The sequence below is a fragment of the Vitis riparia genome, chromosome 2 (genome assembly GCF_004353265.1).
Source record: "Vitis riparia cultivar Riparia Gloire de Montpellier isolate 1030 chromosome 2, EGFV_Vit.rip_1.0, whole genome shotgun sequence".
Lineage (NCBI taxonomy): Eukaryota > Viridiplantae > Streptophyta > Magnoliopsida > Vitales > Vitaceae > Vitis > Vitis riparia.
Window position 1 is genome coordinate 19,049,143 of NC_048432.1, and position 12,292 is coordinate 19,061,434.

General features: G+C 36.1%; 1 protein-coding gene across 1 annotated transcript; it reads left to right on the plus strand.

Moving 5' to 3' along the window:
- Nucleotides 1-1,599: 1,599 nt before the first annotated feature.
- On the plus strand, nt 1,600-11,536 carry LOC117932795 (calmodulin-interacting protein 111). Its single transcript, XM_034854130.1, has 16 exons — nt 1,600-2,430; nt 4,646-4,767; nt 4,873-4,961; nt 5,031-5,066; nt 5,396-5,489; nt 6,427-6,493; nt 6,596-6,693; nt 7,419-7,483; nt 7,655-8,151; nt 8,229-8,316; nt 8,446-8,586; nt 9,596-10,164; nt 10,549-10,687; nt 10,771-10,839; nt 10,948-11,073; nt 11,170-11,536. The coding sequence occupies exons 1-16, from the start codon at nt 2,210-2,212 to the stop codon at nt 11,281-11,283; spliced, it is 2,535 nt and encodes an 844-aa protein (XP_034710021.1). The 5' UTR covers nt 1,600-2,209; the 3' UTR covers nt 11,284-11,536.
- The last annotated feature ends 756 nt before the right edge of the window (nt 11,537-12,292 follow it).

The window sequence follows — 12,292 nt, forward strand, 5'->3', positions numbered from 1 at the left end:
TATTCTCACACATAGTGACAAATGCAACATCTGAGGATCGAGACAACCCAAAAAGACCTCAGATTTCGGCATGATTTTTTTGGTATACAGGGGCATTGGGTCTATTTTCCTCAATTATTTAAATGACGTTTGATACGAATAAATATGAAAAATTAGTTGACACGTAATTGTCTTCTTGTATCAAAGATTCAATGGGAAAATCGTGGCCGTGTGTGTATCCCACCTAGTATCATTTTGATGGCTGACAAATTTGGCAAACAGGGCAAAGAAATGCCAAAATTATACACTTGAGGTTGTTCAGTTAGTCGTTTGTTTTTACTCTATCCACAAGTATGTTCTTCACACAACATATATGCCAATAATGGCTTAAGGGTCCTGAAAACTATGCCAGTTGGAAGTCCTTTTCTTTCAATTTAAATCTCACTTTTGGAAATTATTTCAACCAATTTCATCTACTGACTAACCCATTCTCTCTATTGGTTTCGAATTCATGCATTGGAATTGGGGCCTCGAGTTCAGCCGAAGAAAGCACGAGCATGTGGGTGGGCTAAGTGATTCTGAGGCTAGAGGCCATGTGTTACCTGCGGCGTGCCACGTGAATTGGAGGTGCGGTGGACCATTTGGTTTGCATTGGGGCAACGCTTGCCGCAGATGCTGTCAGTGATTCATGCAGATGGACGCTTGTATCGCCTGCGCCCACCTTCCCATTGGCCCACACTACCATCCCAACATCAGAGTCCATCTGGGATCCCAATGCCCCTCCCTCCACCATCCCTTGCACCAATTCTTCCCATTAACAAAAATAATAAGAATTTTCATCAATCTATTAAAGATGTATTTGACAGTAATTTTAAAAAATATTTTTAATATTTATAATATTTAAAATATAAAATTTTTTAAATATTAAAAATATTTTTTAAAATCATTATCAAATACACTTTAAATATTAAATATTATATTATAAAAATTTATTTTTTTTCAAAAACAAGATGAAGAAACCTTTATAATAAATCTGCAAATAAATTAAGCAAATCTAAATAAATCATAAAAATAAAAACTCTTCAAATATATAGAATTTTCATCAAATTTTGATGAAATTTTTTTATAGTAGTATGAGATTTGAGCATATTTAAGAGTTACATAGGGTGTGTAGAATCTATAATTTACTATATATTTTTAAATAATAAACAAGAAGTGCTGAGTGTGCCATTGGCTTCTCGGTAGCGAACACGTGTACATGCAAAAATATATATAGATAACAATTGAAGGAAGTGGAAGGGTATATACGTAATTTTACGGAAAAACATGGGGAGAATGTAGGCAATGAATGTGGGCAAGCTGGTGGAGTAGGCGTTTTGGCGCATCAGGCGACGGTTTATTACAAAATTTGTAATATTGTACCAAGTACATCTCGCTGTCTTCACCTAATAAAAAAAAGTAAAAATTAACGGCTAAAAATAAAGCGTCAAAGGGGCGTCAAGCTCTGAACTCCAAACCGTCAACGTCAGGACAAGCGACACGTGATGAAAACCCGTCAATAGTCACCAATCCTCTGTCTCTCTCTTTAAAAACTCAAAAACCGAGGGACATGCCTGACAAAGCGGGAACTGCCTCCACCACCATCTCCACCACCGCCACCAGCACCTTCTCAGCGTTCCTCCGCCGCCCTCTTTCTCTCAACTAACTCCTTTTTCGGCGACTTTTGTGGTCTCTAGATCCGCTTGTTTCGGTATCTATACATAGGTGCGCAAAGCGAAACAAATAAAACTACCAGAAGTTTGGAGAGAGAAAAGAAAAACCAAAAAACTGAAACCTAGAGAGAGAAACGGTGGAGGAACGTCGCGCAGATCGGAGGTTGTTGGATTTTATGGTGTCGGAAACCAAGGGAAAATGATCGGCTCTTTCTAGTTTTTCGGTGAACAACTTGTGGAATTTCATGTCAATTTTCGAGGTTTTTTCTTGATGATGTTAGCTGTCCGGTTCGGATCGGTCTGGCTCTGTTCTGATGTTTGTTCTTGAGTTCAATGGCGAAGTGATATGATCTTTTTTTTGAAGCATTGATCCAGTTTTCTTGAGTGGGAAACGCAGAGAAGAGTTACGTTTGTGTGTGTGTATATATATATATATATATATATATATATTTAGTGTCGTGTTCTTTGCGATCTTTGCTTCGAAGAAGGGAGTTAGGGTTTCTGATAGTGGAAAAGAAATGGAACAGAAACATATTTTGTTGTCGGCGTTGAGCGTCGGGGTTGGAGTTGGAGTCGGACTCGGATTAGCTTCCGGCCAGACTGTGAGCAGATGGACTGGTTCTGGTTCTGGTTCTTCGGACGCTCTTACCGCCGAGAAAATGGAGCAGGAGTTGCTCAGACAGGTGGTTGAGGGCAGAGAAAGCAAGGTCACGTTTGATGAATTTCCATATTACCTCAGGTGAGCGAAGAATTCCTACCTTCCTATCCTGCGCACACAATTCAATTCTCATTTTAATTGTTCAATCAGTTATGATGTTATCGTTTCTACATGTGTATGAGCATCACGAGATATCGAGAATGAAAGTGTGTTTTTTCCTATTTTATTCTATATATATATATATATATATATATATATATATATATATATATATATAGTTATGGTCTGTAGATATTTATGGCATGATTGTCCTACACTATTGAATTGTTTACTGTTTAACTTATTGCAACCCCGATACTCGTGTATGTTGCTATTTTTTAGTCTTAGTATATTAATTGGATTTCTCGCTACCTTTCGAAGATCCCCTGCCTTTCGTTGTAATTTTATTACGTCGAGATATTTGCTTTCTTAATATAATAGTTTTTTATTTGCGGATATGAATTGGACGACGGAACAGTGTTCTGTTTTTGGAATGATGACTTTCTACGTTTCATCACTGTCTAATATTTACTGACTAGTCATAAGATTCCTCAACTTAAACATCTTACTAAAATCTACACTAGAAGTAGAACTCAATAGGTGATGGATGGATCATGTTTTTGTAAAAAGCATTCTCCAAATTCTTGCCTTTTTTTTGTTCTTCTATAGGTAATTCATTTGCATTTGTGTTGCATTTCACAGATTATCTTAAACTACTTACTGCCTTGAAATTTTTGAATTTCTAATTACCAGGGGATGAGATGATTTCACTGTGTTACCAACAATTGTTGTCAAACCTTAATTGTGTAAAACTGAAAATGATTTAGGCTTTGATTGTGAAGTTGCAACCTTGATAAAGCTACTTAAATTGTTGGACCTTGTAGTAAACACTTCTTTTTAAAGTGAAATATGGATCTGTAGAATTGGAAAATAGTAGGGTGCTTAAAAGAGCTGTGGGCACAGGCATAGAAATTCCATAACATGACGATGTCAACTATGAGCTTGTATATCTAACTTTCACTTTTTGTATATGGGAGTATAGTGTATGGTGTATATATATTTTTTTCCAAGGGATAATAAAGTTCTTTGGTGGATGAGAAGAGTGGCGAAGGAGGGAAGTACAGTTATGAGATAGTAGCAATGTTGCAAGTGGGTAATTGGTGGTTAACTGGTTATGAGATGGTGACCCATGTATCTGAAATTGACCTTTCTTAACCTCAAGGTACATTAGTATCACCAGCAACTAAATGTAAATTCTTCTTCATTTATTTATTTATTTCTGGAATGAGCTGAACTTTGTATGATATGAAGTTTGCTTCATTATGGTCAAGATGGAAACATATTTGAATAGTTAACTAGGTACCAAGATATTTCTGTGGATTCATTAGTTGGTAGGTAATAGAGTTATTACTTATACACTCTAGAATGACCAGGTTCCTAAAAGTTAATTTTTTCTTAGAAAGAATTAGCTTAATAATTCTGAATTTGGACTATATTCTATATGTTAATGTGGGAGTGATGCTCTCATGTTTTACAGTTTTAGTGTACTGTCTCTTGAGATTCCAGAACATGGACTCCAAAATCTGATGGTTTCTCCTCTAGCTCCAATGTTGCCTTTTTAGCCAATTAAATATATTCCCGGACCACTGTTGTATTCCTAATTCTGAGGATGGTTGTTGAATAGGCATTGAACTTAAATGGATCGTTTGATAAGTTGAATATAAAGATATTAGCTTTGAGAATTTATTTACATTCTCCTTTTCTTCTAATGAATTGCTGGTCCTCTTTCTTGTACAAGGTCAACTTCTTGATCTTCTTGGTTGTGTCAGCGTGTAGTTATGTTTCATTAGCCCATAATAGATGTTATTATATAACCATAGTGCCCTCTTGGAGTATGATAACCTTTTTCCTAACCTTCCCTGTAACCCCTCATGAAAATAATTTTATTTTGATGAGGGAGAAAAAAAACTCTTTACATAATAGGATCAGAGTTACTCTGTGAGTCTCTAAAACACTATTGGACATGTGCTTTAGTTTCAATTTGGATGCGTGCTTCCTGTGTGCTGACGCTACAGTGAACAATTATAGTTTACAGGAGCCTCAAGTGTAGCCAATTTTTGAACCAAATAATATCTGCATTATTGGCCGTCTCATTCTCAACAGTAGATATTAACCTTGAGGGTTGAATGCAACTTAAGATTGTTCTCCTCCTATCTTATTATTTTTAGTCTGATGTCCCTGTTGACTGTGGTAACAGTGAGCAAACACGGGTGTTACTAACGAGTGCTGCCTATGTCCACTTGAAGCAAGCTGAATTCTCCAAGTATACACGAAACCTTTCTCCTGCAAGTCGGGCTATTTTGCTCTCAGGACCTGCAGGTTGGTAATTTGGGATTTTCTGTTGTTTGACCAGACTTGAATGTGAACATATGAATGCATTTATTTTTTGAGCCAAAAATGATCATTACATTTCTCATTTTGAAGAACTTTACCAGCAAATGCTTGCCAAGGCTTTAGCACACTATTTTGAAGCCAAGCTGTTGCTGCTAGATGTAACAGACTTTTCATTGAAGGTGAGCGAACCAGTTGGAGTTTTCCTTTGGTTTCAAATTGCACTGATGATCTGATTGTTGGGTCTGCAGATTCAGAACAAATATGGTAGTGCCAGCAAAGAATCTGTAAGCTCTTCTTACCTTATTCTGAGGAATTTCTTCTTGTGCTGTATTTGAAATTGGATCTTCAGGTCCTCCCTTTCCTTTGTTCTTTTTCCTTCTGGTAGTTCCCTAAGGTTAACAAATGCTGTCACTCCATCATAGTTCCATTGCCTTTGAGGATCTAGGTAAAAAAGTATCATTTCTTCTGATATGATGCGCTTTATTTTTTTAAAATTTGTACCCTCCACATCTGCACCAAATGCACGTTTATTACACTCAATTGTGCTTCCGTTGGTGTGATTAGTGAACAAATCAACTTCAAGCCATTTATTTCTCTCCAACTTGTTTTGTAGTCTATGAAAAGGTCTATTTCAACAACAACTCTAGAGCGGGTTTCTAGTTTACTTGGTTCACTTTCTCTCATTCCACAAATGGAGGAAAGCAAAGGTATAGACCATATACTCTCTATTATAGTAAAGAACCCTTTCTACGGGCAGGGGAATGTTTTGTAGAAGTTATTTTTTATGCATGATGTGCTACACATGGTCACTTGTTATTTTTTTTCTATTTCCTTGCTATATTGTTCTAATAAATTCTATAACCATACAGTTATGTGGAAGTAAATTAAGTAGCACATGTCACATGATGCATCACACGTCCCTTTTTTTTTTTTTTTTTCTCTCAGAGTTTATTTCCTTTGGTGGAACTTTACTGGAATAAATTTTATGATTGCAAAGTTCTGGTTGAAGCATTGAGTTATGCATGCTGAAGGTTCTGTATGAGTGCTGCCCTAGTTCAGTTGATCTTTGTTTGTTTGTTGTTTCCATCCAGATGTTGCAAGTCGATCTTTGGCTTTTTTTTTTTTTTTGTTGCTTCCATCCAGATGTTGCAAGTCGCAATCAAGTGGCTGACTGCTCCATAAGATATTGCATTAAGTTTGCAATTGCTTTCTTGTCATTTTTTCGGTTATTTCAGTGTGGTCATATATATAGTTTGTTGTAGCTCTGTTCAGATAGCAGGATCCAAATCCTATCTGTTTGTCAAACACTGTCATAATTTCTTGTTATAGTTTGAGCTAATCGGTACTTTAATTCCTATTTTCTTCATGGAATTTTCATCAGTTTCCATGGATTAATAGATTGGAGTGTAGATTGGTATTTGACTTAAATTTGCCAGCATCAGCTATAACGTCTTATGCATGGTATAGAATTCAACTTTAACAGTTGTGTTCTCTTCCTGCCTGCAGGATTATGATGTTTGATAAGTACAAATGATAAGATAGTTTCATAATGTTTTTTTTACCACTGTTATGCTTAGATTTTCTATTATTTTGATTGCTCTTTTTTCTCATTGATTCTTTAATTCTAAATTCACTCTATCACAGCTCTAAGCAAAAGTTCTGTTGGAGGCACATTACGAAGACAAAGTAGTGGCATGGATATTGCATCGAGGTATTGCATGGTAGATGTTCTTGATTGACCACAAGGAAAATGTAAAGGAACTTGTTTGGTTTCATATTTTCTTTTCTAGTTATCTCATCCTTGGATTTTCAGGGGAAGAGACTGTTCTTGCAATCCTCCAAAGATTCGGAGAAATGCCTCTGCCTCAGCTAATATGAATAACATGGCCTCACAATTTGCACCATATCCAGGTGTCTTGCTAAAAATTATATTTTCTTAAATAATTTTCCCCTAGAAGTTGATTCTATCTGCAACAAGAAACTGCAGGACATTATATAGTAGAGCACTTATGTATATACTCTACCGTAGATATATTATTATATGACTGCCATTATGCTGTAATTACAGAAACCCTATATAGTCCATGTGTTGATACTGCTAAACTGAGTGTGTTGAAAATGAAAAATAGGATTATAACCTAAAATATTTTTCAAAAATTAATACATGGAAAATACATTGTTCAAATTGATGATTTTGTAATGAATTTAGTGAGAAGTGATAACACATACGAAAAAAGTGATCATTTTAACTATAAGGACGAAAAACTGCACCATCAATGTTGTTTTTGTTTATTAAATGTGAAACAAATTAAAGGATAATCTTATAAAATGGCTGTAGAGCCAGCCACTTTTCAAACATGAATAACTTACAGGGTTGATGAATTTTACCAGTTTGCATGCCTTATGGTCTTTGAATCAATTAGGCTAATGGAAAAACATATGTCTATGCATCTAATCAGTGTTGTTCCATTTTGGAATAAACAAACCATTTTTTTTTTCCTTTTTCCTTTTGACAAATCTTTGTGGGTGAGTTACATATTAATTTTCTGTCCAAACAAAATCAAAGCATTAGTGATATTTCACTATTTACCAGGTTGCTTACTTGGTCATTCTTTGATTTCTCTTGATTTCTTTAGCACCACTCAAGCGCACAAGCAGCTGGTCTTTTGATGAGAAGCTTCTTATACAGTCCCTTTACAAGGTAATATCATTTCAGACTAAAACTTGGAATTTTTTACAATCACTGAAGCTAATGCTTCATTTTACTCATCCATTGATTTGTCACGAAATTCACAAATGTGCAAATCATGTAGCTTTTAAGATTTTCATGATGATATTGATGAGCAGCAATCAATTTTGTCTTCACTCGCAGGTTCTGGTTTCGGTTTCAAAAACCAGCCCACTTGTTCTATATATTAGAGATGTTGAGAAGCTTCTATCTAGATCACAGAGGATATACAACTTGTTCCAGAAAATGTTGAACAAACTTTCAGGATCAATACTGATCCTTGGCTCACAAATTATAGATCCGGATGATGACTACGGAGATGTGGATCAGAGGCTTACTACTCTATTCCCTTACAACATTGAAATCAGACCACCTGAAGATGAAAACCACTTTGTTAGTTGGAAGACTCAACTGGAGGAGGATATGAAAATGATACAGCTTCAGGATAACAAAAACCACATCACTGAAGTACTTGCTGCGAATGATCTTGACTGTCGAGATCTTGATTCGATCTGCCTGGAAGACACCATGGTTCTCAGTAACTACATAGAAGAAATTGTGGTGTCAGCAGTTTCTTATCATTTGATGAATAACAAAGATCATGAATACAAAAATGGGAAACTTGTTATTTCATCCAAGAGGTTAGATTATAGTGTTCTTTAATGGTTTTCTCAATATTTTAATTAGTAGGTACTCATCATGTTTGGCTATGAAACAGTTTGGCCCATGGGTTGAGTCTATTCCAGGAAGGTAAGTCTGGCAGCAAAGATACTTTGAAACTCGAAGCGCATGCTGAACCTTCTAAGGTTAGTTATATTTGTTCTTGTGGTCATATGGAAATATGGGAGTAATTGAATTAGTAGAGTGCTTAAATGCTATCTTTCTTACTTGAAGAAAAACATAATCTCTTTATGCCTCTCCTTCATTGATTACAGGAAGCTGGGGGAGAAGAAGGTGCTGGTGTGAAGCCAGCAGCAAAAGCTGAAAGCACAGCTCCAGAAAACAAAAATGAAGCAGGGTCACTTATCGTGGCAGTAAAGGAGGGTGACAATCCAATCCCAGCATCAAAAGCTCCAGTAATCTCAGTTCATTTAATGCTATGCCCTTGATCTGTTTAGTTGGGTTCACTCTGTTGAAATTATTTTAACTTTTAGAATATCTAAGATTGCCTTTCTGTTATCAAAATCTATCTGAAAGTGCGCATGTCAATTAAAGGAAATCTATAGGAAATTCTAGTAACAACTGCTATTACTTTTGGTTTTAATTATAAACTACACATTGGGTAACCTTAAGAAGTTCTACTGCATATTTAGCTCTGAATTCCAAGTATGATGAAGGAAATGTCCTTTCATTAACTGATGGTACAGTTTGGGAGACTGATTGTATATTAAGTTCAAAGATTTACACCATTTGTGACCTCTAAGAAAAATGATACTGAAGGAAAAAAAAATCCAGAAAAATAGTAATGAAGTTTGTACCTAGCCAAACAGAGGCCAACTTAAAATGGTTGGTCTAGTCCATCTGGAAACCAAGGTAATTCCATCAATTACTATTTTTATTATTATTTGTTGGTTGGGGTGGGGAGGTTTGAGGGGGTTCTTTGCAGTTCGCTTCACTTGCTCCAGATTTTCACTTGGCTCTTCTGCTCGTGTTTCATGTGTTGTTAATGTGTAATAAAAAATTAGAAATTCTTACCATGCCTGTAAGGAGTTCTTGAGGTTCAATTCTGTCAGTCTTTTATTTTTGCTTTGTATCATAGCTTAAGTTTAGATTAGTTATACCTCAAAATTCTGTTTTCATAAAACTTGCCAAATGTTAGTTCATTCTGAGAATGTCTTTCTTGTAAACAAACACTTGCACACATTACTTTATCCGGTGACCATTACTTTTAAGAAAATTAAAAATCTCAAATAACTTTGATAAAAACGAAAAAGAAGTTGCAAAGATTGACTTTATTGTATTGTAGCTAACAGATGGCCATTAATTTTGTTTAATTTACAAAAAATAATCTGTTTGAATTGCATTTGATTTTCTTACCTTTTTCATAGTTTTAACGTTGAAAGGCCTGCTATATTTTCCTAACAGGAAGTTCCTCCTGACAATGAATTTGAGAAGCGCATCAGACCAGAGGTCATCCCAGCTTGTGAGATTGGTGTGACATTTGCTGATATTGGTGCCATGGATGAGATTAAAGAATCCCTCCAGGAACTTGTAATGCTCCCTCTTCGTAGACCAGACCTTTTTGAAGGAGGCCTTCTAAAGCCTTGCAGAGGAATATTGCTCTTTGGGCCTCCTGGCACTGGGAAAACAATGTTAGCCAAGGCCATTGCCAATGAAGCTGGAGCAAGCTTCATTAATGTGTCCATGTCTACCATCACTTCCAAATGGTTCGGTGAAGATGAGAAGAATGTTCGAGCCTTGTTCACTCTGGCAGCCAAGGTTTCCCCAACTATTATTTTTGTAGATGAGGTTGATAGCATGCTTGGACAGCGGACTAGAGTTGGGGAGCATGAAGCCATGCGGAAGATAAAAAATGAGTTCATGACTCATTGGGATGGACTCTTGACAAAACCGGGTGAGCGGATTCTTGTTCTTGCTGCAACTAACAGGCCATTTGACCTTGATGAAGCCATAATCAGACGCTTTGAGAGGAGGTAACTCTGCATTTCCAAGAACATTCCACACACCTTAATGGAAGTTTGAGTTCACCTTTCCATGTTTTCTTGGTTGAGGAGGAGAAGCCAAAATTATTATTATTTTTATTATTACTATTATTATTTTTGAAAAAAGGTTTAATATCAGGGACTGTCAATAAACTAGAATTCAATATAATCATTGTGTTAATGGTGACAACCTATAGAATTTTAAAATTTTCTATTAAATCTAGAACAGAATAGAATGTTGTTAATTTAATCCTCAAATCAAGCATATGGGCCTCTCCATACTATATCGATAATATAAGCAAGGAATGAATGTCAATGAATTCAATGGTATTGAACTGCATGTATGCTTATACTAATGCCTAAGATGATTTCCAGGATCATGGTTGGCCTACCATCGGTGGAGAACAGAGAAATGATCATGAAGACTCTTTTGTCAAAAGAAAAAGTTGCAGAAGGATTAGATTTCAAGGAGCTTGCAACCATGACAGAAGGATATAGTGGAAGTGATCTTAAGGTTGGTATTTCTCAGAACGGGGTTCTGTGCTTTGATATGCATAATCAGGTGTTCTTGACTGCAGCTTAACTTTTTTAATACAGAACCTGTGCACAACAGCTGCTTATCGGCCAGTCAGGGAGTTAATACAGCAAGAGAGACTTAAGGATTTGGTGAGTATTCTCATCCATTTTAGCTAGCTGGTCCACTAATTTACCAATTGTTTTCCCTACTGATTGTTTTCCTCATGAACACTGGGTAAAATAAACTTCTCATTTCAGGAGAAAAAGCGGAGAGCTGAGCAAAGGCTAAGTCCCGACGATGATGACGTGTTTGAAGATACAGAGGAAAGAGTAATTACCCTGAGGCCATTAAACATGGAAGACTTCAGACACGCAAAGAATCAGGTAAAAACACATCTCCCTCCTTCCTTGTGGTGGCTATGGGGATGAAGGTGTATTACTCTGTAATATTTGTGGATTCTGAACTGGTATTTGATGCAGGTTGCGGCAAGCTTTGCTGCAGAGGGATCGATAATGAGTGAGCTGAAGCAGTGGAACGACTCGTATGGGGAAGGAGGTTCGAGGAAGAAGCAGCAGTTATCTTACTTCCTATAACGAACTGGCGGAACAAAACCATCTCATTCTGGACAAACACTGCTTTTTAGCATCATATTCCATGGGAGATGAGGAAAGCTGATGACTAAAAACCATTCTCCTGAGACCTCAGAGGGTAAGGAAGGTGAAACCAGGGGAAAAAAAAAAAAAAAGGAAAGAGGGAGAGAAGGGATTTACTACTTGGGCTTTGTTGTATTTAATAGGCCATGTCCCCAGACAGCTGTGGCTACGCTACCTAATAGTGTTAGGAAAATATATATATATATGTATATATATATATGTATAAATGAATAACCATCCTGCTTGGTGGTTATGTGTATGGTTGTAATGATACCGCCTATTTTAATCTCTAATGGTTCTGTAAGTTAGCCGGAGGCACTCTAGAATTTTCCATATATATATAATATGAACAATCATCCTGCTTGGGTGGTTATCTGTGTACGCATTGCAGCCTACTTTTATTTTATGTAATAGTTCAGTAAGTTGTCATCATTGTGGCATTTGAGTCGAACAATGTCAAAGAAATCACAGTCAATAATTCAGTCTATCCATATGTAGGTACGGCTTTCATGCCAATTTGTTATCTTAAATAAAAATAAACAATATTTGGATGCTTGTTTATTTAAAATAAAAACTTTTATGTGAAATACATGAATGCATTTTTTCTTTTTGTTTTTTTTTTTTCAAAAAAAATTGAAATCTCCACGTAAAATATAATCATGAAAAAAATCACTGATATTTTAACATTAAACACAAGAAGTGCATACAAAACGGTACCCTTTAATTTATTTGATAAAAAAGGAACCTAAACAAGACAAAACCAAGAGCAAACACCTCCTTTCAGGGGCCTATGCCTTGAAAGTTGACAAATAACATGTTGGTTAATTACACACTTAAAAAAAGACAAACAAAGTTGATCCATTCCACGGGTAAAATGTGCAAACAGACCTCCCTGCAACTGCACAAGTGTAAACAAAATGATCCCCACATATCTAGTAGCCCAATCTTG